The 15,123-nt window shown below is 57.9% G+C and overlaps 1 protein-coding gene across 1 annotated transcript in view; it reads right to left on the reverse strand.

The window, feature by feature from the left end:
• Positions 1–5,317: 5,317 nt before the first annotated feature.
• Positions 5,318–15,123, reverse strand: part of Prkn (parkin RBR E3 ubiquitin protein ligase) — an 884,626-nt gene continuing 874,820 nt past the window's right edge. Inside the window, exons 11-13 of the mRNA XM_048354412.1 lie at positions 12,330–12,413; positions 6,019–6,136; positions 5,318–5,480 (exon numbers count right to left, since the gene is read on the reverse strand). Of these exons, the coding sequence (XP_048210369.1) occupies positions 5,368–5,480; positions 6,019–6,136; positions 12,330–12,413 (315 nt within the window). The 3' untranslated portion in view covers positions 5,318–5,367. The remainder of the gene's footprint in view (positions 5,481–6,018; positions 6,137–12,329; positions 12,414–15,123) is intronic.

A 15,123-nucleotide genomic window follows, 5' to 3' on the forward strand; every position in this document is an offset into this window, starting at 1 on the left:
TTTCAGGTAGCCCCCGTTTTGTTGTCTGTTTAAACTGTGACTAACCCAGGCCACCAATTATCCCGGCTAGCAGAACAAGCTTATTAGGGCCCAGCCGGTCAGGAAACTCCCTGCTTAACTCCAACCGCCTGGGAATGCTTAACTCTACCCGCCCCGGAATGCCTCGAGCCCTGAGCCAATCAGATTTGTACCCGTATCCTAATCTTGCTTGAACACCTGATGGCTGTAACTTTGTTTTTGCCTTTATAAGCCCTGTGCAATCTCAGCTCGGGGCTTCCTCCTAACCTCCGCTGTGTCGGTGGGTAGGACGAGGCCCGATCTGCAGCCCGCCTGAATAAAGCCTTGCTTTTGCATTTCGGAACGTCTGGCTCTCAGTGGTCTTCTTGGGGGTCTTCTCGTGACTTGGGCATAACAGCAAGAAGTATTTTTTTGGGGGGGGGGTAGTGCTTGGGATGAAACTCAGCACCTCGTTCATACTGGGAGAGTGTTCTAGCATGCGATTGTCCCTCCTGCTTCAGTGGAAACATTTCTATGTATCACACAGTTGTGGCCTGTCCGAATGTTTAAATGACTGCCTTCAAGCATTCATTCATTCATTCATTCACTTTTGCCAGTACGTGGGCCTGAACCCAGGGCCTCATGCTGTCGCTTAGCTTTTTGCTAAGGGCTGACACCTGTCACTTGAGCCGCATCTTCATGTCCAGCTGTTTGCTGGTTATTTGGACAGAAGAGTCTCTCAGGTTTGTCCGCTCAGGCTGGCTCTGAACCTCAATCCTCACATCTCAGCCTCCTGAGTCGTTAGAATTACAGGTGAGAGGCACTAGCGCCTAGTTTTGTTACTGTATTTATTTACTTATTTTGCCAGTCCTGGGGCTTGAACTCAGGGCTCAAGGCTAGTACTCTACCACTTGAGCCACAGCACCACTCTACTATGGTTTCTTCTGATCATGTGGTGCTGAGGAATCAAACCCGGGGCTCCAGGCACCCTGGGCAAGCACCGCACCATTAAGCCACATTTCCACCCCTACTGGTTTTTATTTCCAGGTTTTTAGCTTCACACTTACATATTCTCCAGACATATTCTTCTAGGCACTGGGATTACAGGCATGTACCACCATGCTTGTCTACTATGTTACTTTTAAATGATTCCATGAAAAAGAAGCACTTATTAATTGGCATACAATGTAGGCCATGATGAAGCTCCAATTCAATATCATTAAAAATAATCAATTGACTTTATATGCTATTTGGGGGGAGGTGCAGGGCTGGGGCTTGAACTCTCAGCCTCATACTTACTAGGCAGGCAGTCTACCACTTGACGGCCTTTTATTAATAGTTATTTTTCCAATAGGATTTTATGTTTGTTTTTCCTTGCGGGCAGATTCAAATAACAAGAACGATTTCGTTTTCATCTCCTGCTCCTCCTCCTCCTCCTCCCCCTCCTCCTCCTCCCCCTCCCCCTCCCCCTCCCCCCTCCCCCTCCCCCTCCCCCTCCCCCTCCCCCTCCCCCTCCTCCTCCCCCTCCTCCCTTTCCTCCTCCTCCTCCTCCTCCTCCTCCTCGTAACTCGGATTGAAATGAAGAGCCAGAAATCCTGGGTGAAACAATCAGGTGTGCAGCGGAACTGACCTGGGCCCCGGGGGATCAAGGACAGGAGCCTTGGGCTAAGTATCTCAGGGCCCCGTAGGACGCGGCAACTCAAACCAGACAGTAAGGGTGGCGGCCTCTCCCCGCGTGTGCGGAATCCCTTACCTGTGTGTGGAACCCGTGGGTGTGGCCGGCACCGGTGAGCTCCCGCGTGGACTCCCAGGCGAGGCCCTGGGCAAGCGGCTCTGCCTGCAGAACCGTTCCCACCCCACCCTTCCAGAGCAGGGCCCGGCCCGGCCGAGAGCTGCGCTCCCAGACCTGCGCTCCCAGACCTGCGCTCCCAGACCTGCGCTCCCAGACCTGCGCTCCCAGACCTGCGCTCCCAGACCTGCGCTCCCAGACCTGCGCTCCCAGACCTGCGCTCCCAGACCTGCGCTCCCTCCTCGTTGGCTCTCACCGGGCTGCAGCTCAGGAGGCGTGGGGTGGATGGGGGAGGCGTGGGGGCCGGAGCGGGGCCACGCTCGCTGGAGACACTGATTGACACCGGAACCCTGCGTGGGTTGTGAGATGGCCCAGGCAGCGGGGAAAAGCGCGTGCGAAGACCGGGCCCTGAGCTCACCCGGGACAGAGGTTCTCAGCTGGTGCTTCAGCTTTGGTACCTCGTGAGCTGGGTGTGCGTGCCAGCCGCGGGGGTGCCGGTGCCCCCGGGTGCCCTCCGCCTGCAGGGTGGAGGAGATGAGGCCGGGCGCCCCGTGAGGGCTCGCTCCGAGGTCTCCCGTGACGGTCCTGTCACTCGCTGTGGACTTGGGAAGTGCTGGGCCTGGGTGACGAGCGGTGGATTCGGAGACGCGTCGCAGCCTCCCAGACGCCCGGGCCTGCATGCGGGGAGGCGGGGAGGGGGGATCCCGTCCCAGAGTTGGGTTCCGGCGGTGTCACCCAGTGCTCTGCTCGGTCCCACGGGACATGGCTCTCACTGGGGTGCTCCTCAGGGTGCGTCCTGGGTGTAAGTCACAGCCCCCCCCACCCCCCCAGGAGACAGCGCCCAGCAGGCTCCGCCCTCTCTCCCAGCAGGCCTCCGGGGTGCAAGGCCTCCCCCTAGGGACTCTCCACCTCTTAACTGTTTCCTTTCTTTAGTGCCTGTCCTGGGGCTTGAACTCAGTGCCTGGGCGTCGTCCCTGAGCTTCTTTAGCTCAAGGCTGGCATTCTACCCCTCGAGCCGCAACTCCACATCCAGCCTTGGAGTTTTGGTAGTTTATTAGACATAAGACTCTCACATCTTTTTCTGCCCAGGTTGGATTTGAACCACACTCCTTAGAGCTCAGCCGCTCGAATAGCTAGGATTACAGGCATAAGCCACAAGCAAACGGCTTCAAACTGCTTTTAAAAATCATTTATTTAGACAGTTAGAAGGTAACCATTCACATGTCTAGATAAGGCTTGGCTTTCAAATTTTGATAATCTAATACCAAAGAGAGAAGATAGACAACACAAGTTAATCAGGAGTTTAGAAGAGAGATAAAAAGAGTCATTTAATCACCAGCCCATGGATGCTTCTAGAAGGTGAGAGAAGCCCCGGGGAGCAGGAGGTGGCAGGGGGTAACTCTCTTCTCTCCAACTTTCATCCAAAACATAACGCCAAGGACAGACCAAATGCTCTTTTGAAGCTTTATTGACAGTGTGAGTTCAGCAGTGGACACAGTCATCAGATATTTCTGAACATATTTCAGAGAAGAGTAAAGATTCTTTGGCAGAGATCTTGTTTCTGTTCTTTTGATCTTCCTATTTTATTACACTGTTAGGGCTCCAATAATAATGTTCCTGAGTCTGTTCATACATAGTGGTTCTTCCCCCCCTTAAGATATTTTAAGGAATACATAAGGCCCTGGGTTCGATTCCCCAGTACCACATATACAGAAAATGGCCAGAAGTGGCGCTGTGGAGCCCCAGGACTGGCAAAAAAAAAAAAAAAAAAAAGATATTTTAAGGATCACAACTCTAGTCTGAAAACACCAAGGAAGGGCAGGGGACCCTGGTGGACAGTTGTCACCCAGCCCCAGGGGACAGAAAACCTCATTCCAGCTTTAGAAATCTAAAATGCCGTGCGGATCCCTAAGGGGTCAGTAGTAAAAGCAGCGCCAGGAAGCGATAGGATACGGTAAGGGCCAGGGGGCGGGTGGGGGCCACTGGATTTGTGGGTGCAGCCAGACGGCAGCTGGGGCTGGCTAGGACTCTCAGGACCGCGCATCCTGCTGACCGAAGGAGATGCCACCGGGCCACCCACCCGGCCTGCCGGCCTTGACCTTGCTGCCCTTCCCGCGTGACCTTGGACGTCAGGCACAGGGGGGCCCGTGGAGCGGACGGATTGTCTAACGCGAAGCCCGTGCAGCGGTTTGTGCAACGGGGTTCTGGTGCTGCGCCTCCCCGGGACACAGAGGGCAGGAGGTCCCCCGAGGGCCGTGTCCGTAGGGACAGAGGGACAGACACCCCTTCGGATGTGATCTGGAAAGTTCCAGGCCTATCCTCCCAGCAGCAAGGGATTGTCTGAAAAGAGAAGCTGGCTACTGAGGATGGAGTGCCCAGGTCTCTAAACCCAGAAGGGCGTCCTGTGTCCTCCAGGAGGGTCTCCGTCTCCCGGGGGAGCCGGACAGGCCCGCAGGCAGTGAGGCCATGGCTGTCACCAGTGACTCGCCTGCCCGAGGGGTCCTGGGCACGCCACGCCCAGGACCTACAGGGAATCTTTCTGTGGGTCTCGGATGCCTCCACGAAAGCTGAAAACATAACCAACGGCCCCAGGCGGGGCGTGTCCCCGTAAGAGTTCTGAAGTGTGGTCCTGTGCAAAGGCCCTGGGGTGTCCCAGGCTTCTCGGGATGTGAGCTGCGGGGAGGGGAGTTTTCGCGTAGATAGTTCTGGAAAAGCTCCTTCTATGCACATTCAGCTTGAGAACCTGCACGTCTGATACCATTGGCCTAGGACAATTCTGAAATGGTTCTGAGAACCATCTCCTTTACCTATTAGTTTTATAGTAGAGGCAAACGAGCTTGATGCCAAGCTACGTGGACTGTAGCTGGTGTCTTCAGAAAAAAACAAACCATTTCTTTCTAATGTTGCCAATAATTCAACGAGATAAAAGCACGGTAGGTTGTGCTTTGTTTCCTGGAACTTCAGAATCAGCCTCCCAGTGCCCTTTCCCCTCCCCTTGCCCGGCTGACGGGCTGCGTTGCGCATTTCATCAGCAGGCTTTGTAGGAAGCATTCTCAGAGCAAAGCCAGTACCCTCGGTGACCGCCTCTTTGGGATGGGGTAAGAAAACCCCTCTCGTTCGTTAGTTAGTACTAAGACTGGCTGCCCCTCCTGCCGAGAGCACCCCGATTGTCCTGACACCCCAGTGACTCCCCCCCCTCCAGCCCCCCCGCCCGGGCTTCTGCTCAGGATGTGTGCAGAGCAACACGCGGGGCTGTGAACCCGGGCAGTCCCTTTGCGGGTGCCGGCGGGGCTTGACCAGGACGGACGCGAGCGTGGCAGCTGCGATCGGGTGCGGGGGCTGCGCGTTCTCCACGCCGGGGTCTGGCGGGAGGCGTGGACGCGCGCCATTGCCGGTGGCAGCCGGGCAGCGGTTTCTCCTGGACACACTCAAAGGGATCCAGAGGCTTCTATAGTATGGGGGGGGGGGGTGGTAGAAAGAACTTGTCACGTGTGTGTGTGCATGTGTGCGTGTGCAAGAAGAGATGGCCGGGGCCGGCGCCCTGCCGGGCCGGGGGCGGCCGCCGCGGCCTGCGGTGCCCGCTACACATCGAACCAGTGGTCGGCCATGCAGACGCGGTTCCACGCGCAGCCGCAGTTCCAGCACCACTCCATCTTGCACTGGGGCTGCGGACAGTGCATGTGCATGCATCCTCCTGCGGAGACAAGGGGCAGCGGTGGGCGGGCGGGGGGGGGGCGCGGGGCGGCCAGCAGCCCCCCGCCCCCGCGGAGGCACGCCGCGCAGCCCGGGCCGCCCACCCGGGGGCTGGGGAAACCGAGGCCCCGACCCCTTCATCCAGATCCGCTCGGGACCTGGGGGGTGGGTGGGTGGGGGGGGGAGACCCACGCTTCACAGCCAGGCACGCGCGACGGGGCGTCAACCTCCACGCCTGTGCGTGCTGACCCACGGCCTCGGAGAGCGACTCCGCACTCGGTGGCTCGAGGCGGGGCTCGTTTCCTAGGGTTGCGGCCGGGGAATCGGGGCAACCTCCCGTCCCCCCGCTTTGGGCCGTGCTGGGGCTCTGGTTACCACTGCGACGGGGATGGGTTCGAGACAAGAAGGGTGGAGATGACGGAACCGCCTCTAGGCGCTGGTGGCTCGCGGCTGTCACTGGAGGAGCCGGGGCTCAGGGGGTGGGGGGGGGGGTCGGAGGGCTCGGACGGCGGTGAAGCCCCCCGGGGGCCCGCACTCACCGTTCTTCTCCACGGGCACGCCGCAGCGGGGGCACGGCCTGGTGGTTCTCCTGATGGTCTCCTTGGACGCCGCCTCCCACCGGGCTTGCTGGGCGGCCCGCGCGTCCACCCTGTAGGCCTGGAGCTGCCGAGACCGAGGGGGAAACAAACGTCAGGCTTCCTGTCGGCGGCTGGGGCGCTGGCGTCCGGGCTCCTGGGGCTGCGGGCACAGCCGTTGGCAAAGGCGGGGGAGCTGCAGGCGAGAAGCTGGGGCGCCAGCCCGTCCCACAGGCGCCGGGCGGCCATGGCGGGCCCGCGACACCCTGCTGCGGGCACTCGGCCTAGGTACACACGCACGTGTGTGTGTGCGTGTGCGTGTGCGCACACGCGTGTGCCACCGCTGGAGCTGAGCTTTTCTGCTCAAGGCCGGTGCTCCACCACTTGATCCATAGCCCCACTCCACTTCTGGCTTTTTGGTGGCATAAATGCATTTTATTTCTCATTTTAAAATGCACATCTTCGTTGAGAAAAATCCCCCTCCCCCCAACCCTCAGTCCTGGGACTTGAACTCAGGGCCTGGGTGCTGTCCCTGAGCCTTGCTCAAGGCTAATGCTCTACCACTTGCGCCTCAGAGCCCCCTTCTCGCTTTTTCTAGGTGGTTTGTTGGAGATAAATCCTATGGACGTTGCTGCCCAGGTTGGCTTTGAACTGTGACCCTCAGACCTCAGCTTCCTGAGCAGCTGGGACTCCAGCCACGAGCTACCCATCGAGGCCCCCGGCTCACTGAGGATATTTTAAGAAATAAAAGCATTAAAAGGGACAAAATCACTTGCAGTTCCTCAACAGTCATAGCCACTGTCTACTTTCTTATGTCTATCTCCAATCTTTCAACAACTTCACCTATACCATATCCTACGTAGTATTTTTTATAACCGAAGTTTAAAATACACACACACACTATAAAGCAAAGGACCATACACTCACACCCCTGTCATGCTAGCTACTCAGGAGGCTGAGGTCTGAGGATTGCAGTTTGAAGCCAAGTGGATCAGGAAAGCCTGGGAAGTTCTTATCTCCAATTAACCAACAAGAAGCTGGAAGTGGAACGGTGGCTCAAGTGGCCAAGCACCAGCCCTGAGCAAAAAGGCTCAGTGATTATCACCCAAGCCGCAGGCCCAGCACTATATATATTCACAACTGAAGGGGGAATGAAGAGTTAAAGTAAACCCCATTTTCAGGCAGCCCCCATTTTGTTGTCTGTTTAAACTATGAGCAAACCCAGGGCAAGCTTATTAGGGCCCAGCCGGTCAAGAACTCTAACCGCCTGGGAATGCTTAACTCTAACCACCCCTGGGGTGCCTTGAGCCCTGAGCCAATCAGATTTGTACCCGAGTCCTAATCTTGCTTGCTTGAACACCTGATTGCCGTAACTTTGTTTTTTGTCTTGCTTGAACACCTGATTGTTGTAACTTTGTTCTTTGCCTTTATAAGCCCTGTGCAATCGCAGCTCGGGGCTCCCTCCTAACCTCCGCTGTGTCGGTGGGTAGGACGAGGCCCGGGCCGCGGCCCCGCTTGAATAAAGCCTCGCCTTGCTTTTGCGTTTCGGAACGTCTGAGTCTCGGTGGCCTTCTTGGTGGTCGTTTCGCGACTTGGCATAACAACAACAACTATATATATATGGTGGACATTTCCCCCTCTATTACAGATGTGTGTGTTGGGGGCAGTTTCAGTTTCCCTCGTACTCCCGTGTCTGAACGCACCCTAATTTTCCCACCCATCCCCAGATCGCACCACGGCGGCGGCTCTCCGCCGGCCCGGGTGGCGTTGGGATGCGCGCGCTCGCGGGCTGCCGCTGGCTCAGCTCCTCGCTGCAGCCCGGCTTGGAGCTCGCGCACTCTGAACGCTTGGTCACAGAGCCCCCGTAGAGCCCGGTGAATGGGCCAGAGAGGAAGGTCTGGGGTGTAGCCTGGAGGACTTCCTGTCCACGACAGCACAGCAGGGGGACTAAGAGCTACACCCCCGCTTTATGTCCACACACTTCGGTCTTTCCAGGATGAAAGGAAACTATGGAGAAGGAGAAAAATACTTTCCTCTCAAAATTCCTCTCTTCTAGTGCCCAAAGCACACAGATAGAGGGGGTGTGGCAGACCCCAAGGGGCGGGGGGGGGGGGGAGGTGTCCAGCTATCTCCTGAGGTGAGACTCCATCCTAGTAGAGAACACTTGCTTCCTGAGAGCGTACGTCTTGGGTGGTCATTTACATGCTAGTGTGAATCGAGTTACTGCATTTGCCCATTCATTCAAGGGGATGGGGTTGCTAAGAAAGTGTTGGCCACTGACATGGGTGAGGGGAAAGAAAGGAGCCAGAGCAGCCATTCTCAGTACCGCTGTCACCTTCCCCAGTACACTCATTTTCTTTGTAGCTTGCTGTTGGCGGCACTACGGTTTATTTATTTTTATTTTTTGGCCAGTCCTGGGGCTTGGACTCAGGGCCTGAGCACTGTCCCTGGCTTCTTTTTGCTCTAGGCTAGCACTCTACCACTTGAGCCACCGCGCCACTTCTGGACATTTTCTATATATGTGGTGCTGGGGAATTGAACCCAGGACCTCATGTATACGGGGCAAGCACTCTACCACTAGGCCATATCCCCAGCCCCTGGCACTACGGTTTAAACTCAGGGCCTCGGGCTGGCTGTAGGCAGTGCTCCTCCGGCCGAGCCACGCTCCCAGGGCTTTGGCTTTTAGCTTTTCAGGTAGAGCCTCGAGCTTTCGCCTGTGTTGGCCTCAGATAGGTTGACATCTTCTGCCTCTGCTTCCCACACGGCCGGGATTGCAGATGGCACCGCCACGCCTGGATTCTTTGGTCACCCAGAACCTCTCTTGCTGACTTTCCCCTCGCCTGGCCCCAGCCTGCCGTCCCCCAGCCTCTGTAACCCAATCCATCGCAATGATTTCGCGCCAATGCACGCTTTCTCCAGGGTCGGCCCCTCCCGTCGGCAGACCTCCCCCCCCCTTCCTGGCCTGCACGCCCCGACTCCAGCTCAGGCTCCCGCTTGTGGCGGCCCCTGCTGGCGGCCACGCGGATGACAGCGTCACCGGGCACGGCCCCCCCGAGGCTTCCACAGAGCCCAGGCCCCGGTTCTGCGGGCCACAGGCAGGGCCGGGGGGGGGGGGTCCTCTCTGCCTCTGGGGTCCCAGGGCTGTGACTCCCTGGGGCCCATCCACAGAGGGGTTCGCCCTCTCCTTCAGCCTGACGTTTCCTCGCCCGGGGCCTCCCCTTCCCCCCGGGAAGCGCGGCCTCCCGTGGGGCTCGGGCGCCACCTGGTGGCCGCTGCGGCTCCTCCGGGCGCCGTGCAGGTCAGTGGCTCTGCGTGCTACGAGTTCTCACGTGCCCGTGTGCGTGTGTGTGTGTGTGCGTGTGTGCGCGCGCACGTGTATGACATTTGGGGCGTGGGACACGCGTGTGTGCGTGACGTGTCTGGTACGGTCTATCGTGGCACACCATGGGGTGTGGGGTGTGTGGCGCGGGCGGGGCGTGTAACGCGCGCACACGCGCACGTGTGAGGGACAGGACGGCTACGCGGGCGGTGACGTGGGACGGCACCGTTCTCCGCCCGCACTCGGCACGCGACGGAGCGGTCCGCGCGGCGGGCGCGTGGGATCGGCGCGACGGGCTGCGGACTCACAGATTCGGGCGAGGAGCCGAGAGGAGCGGCTTCGCCTCGCTCGCGCGTGTGCCGGGGCCCCGGTACGGGGGGGGGGCGGGGGGCGGGGGGCAACCCCAGGGAGGGGATTCCTGCCGTCCTCCGGAGGCTGGGTCGGCTCCAGGACAGTGGGCGGGCATCAAGTGTCCCCTTCGTCCCCTCCCGCTCTTCTCCGTGTCCGTGCGTGCGTGTGCACGCGCATCCATGCACGCTACGGGTGTGTGTGTGCAGTGCGCGTGTGTGCGCGCGTGGGCTTCTGTCCGTCCTCCCACCTCAGCTTTCATGTTCTCCCGTGAGAGCCTGACCTTTCAGCGTTCGGCCCTGGGAACCCCGCGGCCCCCAGCCTTCCCATGTTGGAGCACCTGGACGCTTCTAGAAGCCTGGCGCACACTCTCGTTTCATTATTTACAGCCGGGGGGGGGGGGGGGGTGGGGGGAGGGCGGGGGGCGGGGGCCGAGAGACTCGCCCGCGAGGGCAGGAAATCACCCGCCTCGGGCCAGTTCCGCCCCGGAGCGAACCTCCGCCCCTTCCCGCCCAGGCCGAGAGTTTGGGAAGCGCACGCGGGGGCTGCGGGGACCCCGGCATTCAGGCGGCAGCCCGACCCGAGGTAGACGCGCGTGGGGAAGCGCGATCGTGGGCACCTAGCACCTCCACGTCCGCCCAGGCCGGTGCTCAGAGCTGAGGACTGAGCGCAGGGGCAGGGGGCTGCAGGGGGAGACCCCCCCCCCCCCCAGGGCCTGGAGCTCCTGAGCTGCCCCAGGGCCCCTCGTCCGTCGGGGCAGGCTAGGCCTCTGACGCGAACCCCAGGGGCTGGGGGGCATCTTGGAAAGGGAGATGGGCCCGGGCCGCGGAGGGTTGGGGGGGGGGAGGGACTGGACGGGGAGAAGCTCCGCACAGCAAACCGCACGGACGGAAGCCCTGCGGCGGCTGGGGGGGGGGGTTCCGTTAGAACGGGCCACGCGCGGGTGCAGGGCACAAGCCGGGGCGGCGCTCGGGCGGCGGTGGCCGAGACCTGGAGGAGACGGAGCGGAAGGGAGGCCGTGCCCGTCTAGACAGCCCGCACCCCGGGTCTGGAGCGCGCACTGGAACGATGGGAACCGCAGGGCTGGCGGGGAGTTGACCTGGGGGTGCTCGCGCGGTCTCATCTCCCCCTCACGGCTCCCCTGCTCAGGCCGCCCTCACGCGGGCAGCGCCACCTTCCTGCCACCCTACGGAGAGCGGTGGAAGGTTCCGGAGACACCCGCCAGGCAGCCTTCCTCGCTGTTCCCCTAAGGGACGATGACTTTTCTGGAACTCTTTCAGGGACGAAGACCCAGCCAGGGTCACCCAGGCTGCGTCGGGGGATGGGGGACGGGGTCCTAGATTTTCCTGTCTCACTTCCGCCCCTGTTCTTCTTATTTAGCTCACGCGGATATCAGAGCCACCACGGCGGCTGAAGACGTACGGAGCACCGTCCTCTCGGGGTCACGTGGGGTGCACCTGCGCGTCGGCCTCCCTCCCTGTCCCTGTCCCTGTCTCGATTCCTGTCCCTGTCCCTGTCCCTGTCTCTGTCCCTGTCCCTCTCTGTCCCTGTCCCTGTCCCTGTCCCTGTTCCTGTCCCTGTCCCTGTCTCTGTCCCTGTCTCTGTCCCTGTCCCTGTCTCTGTCTCTGTCCCTGTATCTGCCCCTGTCCCTGTCCCTGTCCCTGTCCCTGTCTCTGTCTCTGTCCCTGTATCTGCCCCTGTCCCTGTCCCTGTCCCTGTCCCTGCCTCTGTCTCGATTCCTGTCTCTGTCCCTGTCCCTTTCTCTGTCCCTGTCCCTGTCCCTGTCCCTGTCCCTGTCTCTGTCTCTGTCCCTGTATCTGCCCCTGTCCCTGTCCCTGTCCCTGTCCCTGTCTCTGTCCCTGTTCCTGTCTCTGTCTCTGTCCCTGTCCCTGTTCCTGTCTCTGTCCCTGTCTCTGTCTGTCTCTGTCCCTGTCCCTGTCCCTTTCTCTGTCCCTGTCTCTGTCTCTGTCCCTGTATCTGCCCCTGTCCCTGTCTCTATCCCTATCTCTGCCCCTGTCCCTGTCCCTGTCCCTGTCTGTCTCTGTCCCTGTTCCTGTCTCTGTCTCTGTCCCTGTCCCTGTTCCTGTCTCTGTCTCTGTCCCTGTCTCTGTCCCTGTCCCTGTCTCTGTCCCTGTCTCTATCCCTGTCCCTGTCCCTGTCTCTGTCCCTGTCCCTGTTCCTGTCTCTGTCTCTGTCTCTGTCCCTGTCCCTGTCCCTTTCTCTGTCCCTGTCCCTGTCTCTGTCCCTGTATCTGCCCCTGTCCTGTCCCTGTCCCTGCCCCTGTCCCTGTCCCTGTCTCTCCCTCTCTTCTGCTACAGGGCTGGAGCTCTGAGCCCTATCCTCTCGCGTGGCTCTTTTGCTCGCCCTGCTGCTCTGCCCCACGGCCCACCCCTTGGCTCCGGCCTCGTGCTGGCCATTGGGGTAACCCTCTCTGGGTTTTGGGTGCCCAGCATACGGAGGTGAGCGGCTGGCCCGGATGTGGAGCTCTGGGTACTTGGGTCTTGGGGGGTCTGACACATTCAGATGGCCACGGGGGGTGTCGGCGGCCCCCGAGGCCCCCACCCCGCCCTGCGGCGGGGGTTCACGGAGGGAGGGGGGAAGGGCTGACCTGAGACGCGGCTCCCAAGGTGTCAAACAGCGCGCTGCAGTCGCCGTCGTGGAACGCCTCCTTGCAGTCCCGGCAAAAGACAAACTGCAAACAACACAGAGAGCCGTGAGTCCAGCTGTGCGGGGCCGGGTCACGCTGCCGCCCTGCCCTGCCCATCCTGTTCCTCCTGCCGGCTTGTGACGGTTCCCATGACGGATTCCTCGGGCAGAGAGAAATCAAGGTCTATTTCGAAGGCTCTGTTCACTCCTCTTAGGAAGGCTCACCAGCAAGGGAGCAGGATGGTGGAGATGGGGGGCGAGCCAGGCACTGGTGGCTCGAGACTATCATCCAAACCACTTAGGAGCCTGACATCTAGGATCAAGGTTTGAAGCCCGCCGAGGCAGAAAAGCCTTTGAGACTCTTAGCTCTAAGAACTCAGCAAAAAGCTGGGGGTGACGCTGTGGCTCAGCAAATACACACACACACACAGAGAATGACAGGGAAGTAAAATGGGCGCTATTGAGGGGGCAGGTATTAGGATTAGGGTGAACAGAGAGGGTGAGAGAGGGTGAATCTGATTGAGTACTTCATTTGCAAACATGGAAATAGAACAATTAACCCAACTGAAACTCCCTAGGAAGGGGAGGAGGGAGGAACTGTAATGCGCGGGGTAGGTTTGATTGGAACATGTTGTAGGTATGCATGAAAATATCACAGTAAACCTACCTTGTATAACAAATGCATCCTAATAAAAAACCTTTAAAGATGAGTATACAAAGAGCTCAAGAAAACTGAATACCAAGTAAATAAATAGTCCAATTAACAAATGAGCTAAATGGGAAAGTGAATTGGATAGACAGCTCTCAAATGAAGTTCTCAAACAGCTAATAAATAAATGAAGAAGTATTCAACATCCTAGGCCATTAAAAACCACAAATAGAAACCACGCTGTCATTTCACTCAGAATGACAATCCTCAAAGAAGCCAACAAAAATAAATGCTGGGGGCAGTGGGAAAGGGGAGGAGCCCTAATCACTGTTGGTATGAGGGACTATGGAAATCAGTAAGTGGTTCCTCAGAAAACAAAAAATAGAATTGCCTCAATAACCTTATCATACAACTTCTGGGCCCATCAGACACTAAATAGGCAAAGAAAATATGGGCTACATGGATAATGGTCTATTAAAAGGACGGACTAAGTTATGATATTTGCAGGAAAGTGTTGCTCAGAGATCAAATAGCACATGCTTTCATTCCTGGGGGATCAAGACCTAGAATGATAGTAATGACGATCATAGATGTGAGTGTAAAAGAAGAACTGATGGGAAAAAAAGAGAAGTGCTGGGAGCTGAGGGCGGTTGAAGCATATTTATGTGTGTGCACGTGAGTGTGTGTGTGTCACACACATATGAAGATAGCATGGAAAAGTTCATTAAATGCTCTTTGAACAGGTAGGTAAAAGAGGAAGAGTATGTTGGGGGGGTTGAATTTAACCCAAATACATTATACGCATCTGTAGAAATGTTACAGTGCATCATGGAAACCCTTTGCACAATTAAGGTAGCCTTGTAATAAAAGAGAAATAAAGACTAAGTTAACTAAAACACAAAAGAACAAAACAGTTTACAGCTAACATCAACTTTATGTCAGACTCTTGCTTTTCCTCCTAGATTCCCGCAAACTGCCCACTCAACACGTCTTCCCTCGTATGTTTACCATGTCTTCCACCTCCCGTCTCTCCCCATGTCCATCTCCTTTCAAACGTTCACCTAGAAACTACGCCCATGTCAAGACATAACTACTCAAGACGTAACAACCATGGAAAGGAACCACTGTTGCAGTGCAACGGCCTCTTTTCCAGAACAGCCCATTACGAGGGCTGCAGCCACCGCCGTTGGACGTCAGGTTGAACAGCTCTGATTCGACGTGCTGGGGAGGGGATGTGTTTCCAATTCTTGATTTTCTTCTTCGGACTGTGGAAAATTTGGTTACGCCTAATGAGCTATCTTGGGGGCAAATCCAAGTTAAAACATTGAATTCACGCGCGATATACACCTGCACACGTGGTCTGCTGGTGACTTCTTACACTAATGTCGGTGCACCTGCCCTTCGCCTCAGCCTCTCGGCCGCGGTCAGGCGCAAAAGCCTTCGGGTTTGGGGGAGCTTGGGGTTTGGAGTAAGGACTGCCTAACCTATGTTGTGTTCTTACTTCTTCTAGCAGAGACCGAGCTGGGATGTCGCGGATGTCAACTTATTTGTTTGTTTGTTTTTTTGGCCAGTCCTGGGCCTTGGACTCAGGGCCTGAGCACTGTCCCTGGCTTCTTCCCGCTCAAGGCTAGCACTCTGCCACTTGAGCCACAGCGCCACTTCTGGCCGTTTTCTGTATATGTGGTGCTGGGGAATCGAACCCAGGGCCTCATGTGTACAAGACAATCACTCTTGCCACTAGGCCATATCCCCAGCCTGGATGTCAACTTTAGTTAAAGGTTCGGGTGAGGGGAGAAGGAGCGGGGCAGGACTTTGAACACGCGGATCGCCAGGACAACCAGGCTTTAGTCTCCAATCGTTCATTTGCTCTGAATGGAAAGTGAATGGTATGACGGGCCCGGGAATGTTCCGTCAAGGTCTGCTCTTTCTTTTCAAAAGGTCTCTGCGAGTCTTCACGTTGGCCTCAGCCCCTCACCCGGTTCTTATCCGCTTCCCGAGAAGCTGTGCTGTGCGGAGAAGCTGTGCGGTGCGGAGAAGCTGTGCGGTGCGGAGAAGCTGTGCGGTGTGAGAAGCGGGGCTCTGTGAGAAGCTGGGTTCTGGGGGGGCT

The sequence above is a fragment of the Perognathus longimembris genome, chromosome 9 (genome assembly GCF_023159225.1).
Source record: "Perognathus longimembris pacificus isolate PPM17 chromosome 9, ASM2315922v1, whole genome shotgun sequence".
In the NCBI taxonomy this organism is placed as follows: domain Eukaryota; kingdom Metazoa; phylum Chordata; class Mammalia; order Rodentia; family Heteromyidae; genus Perognathus; species Perognathus longimembris.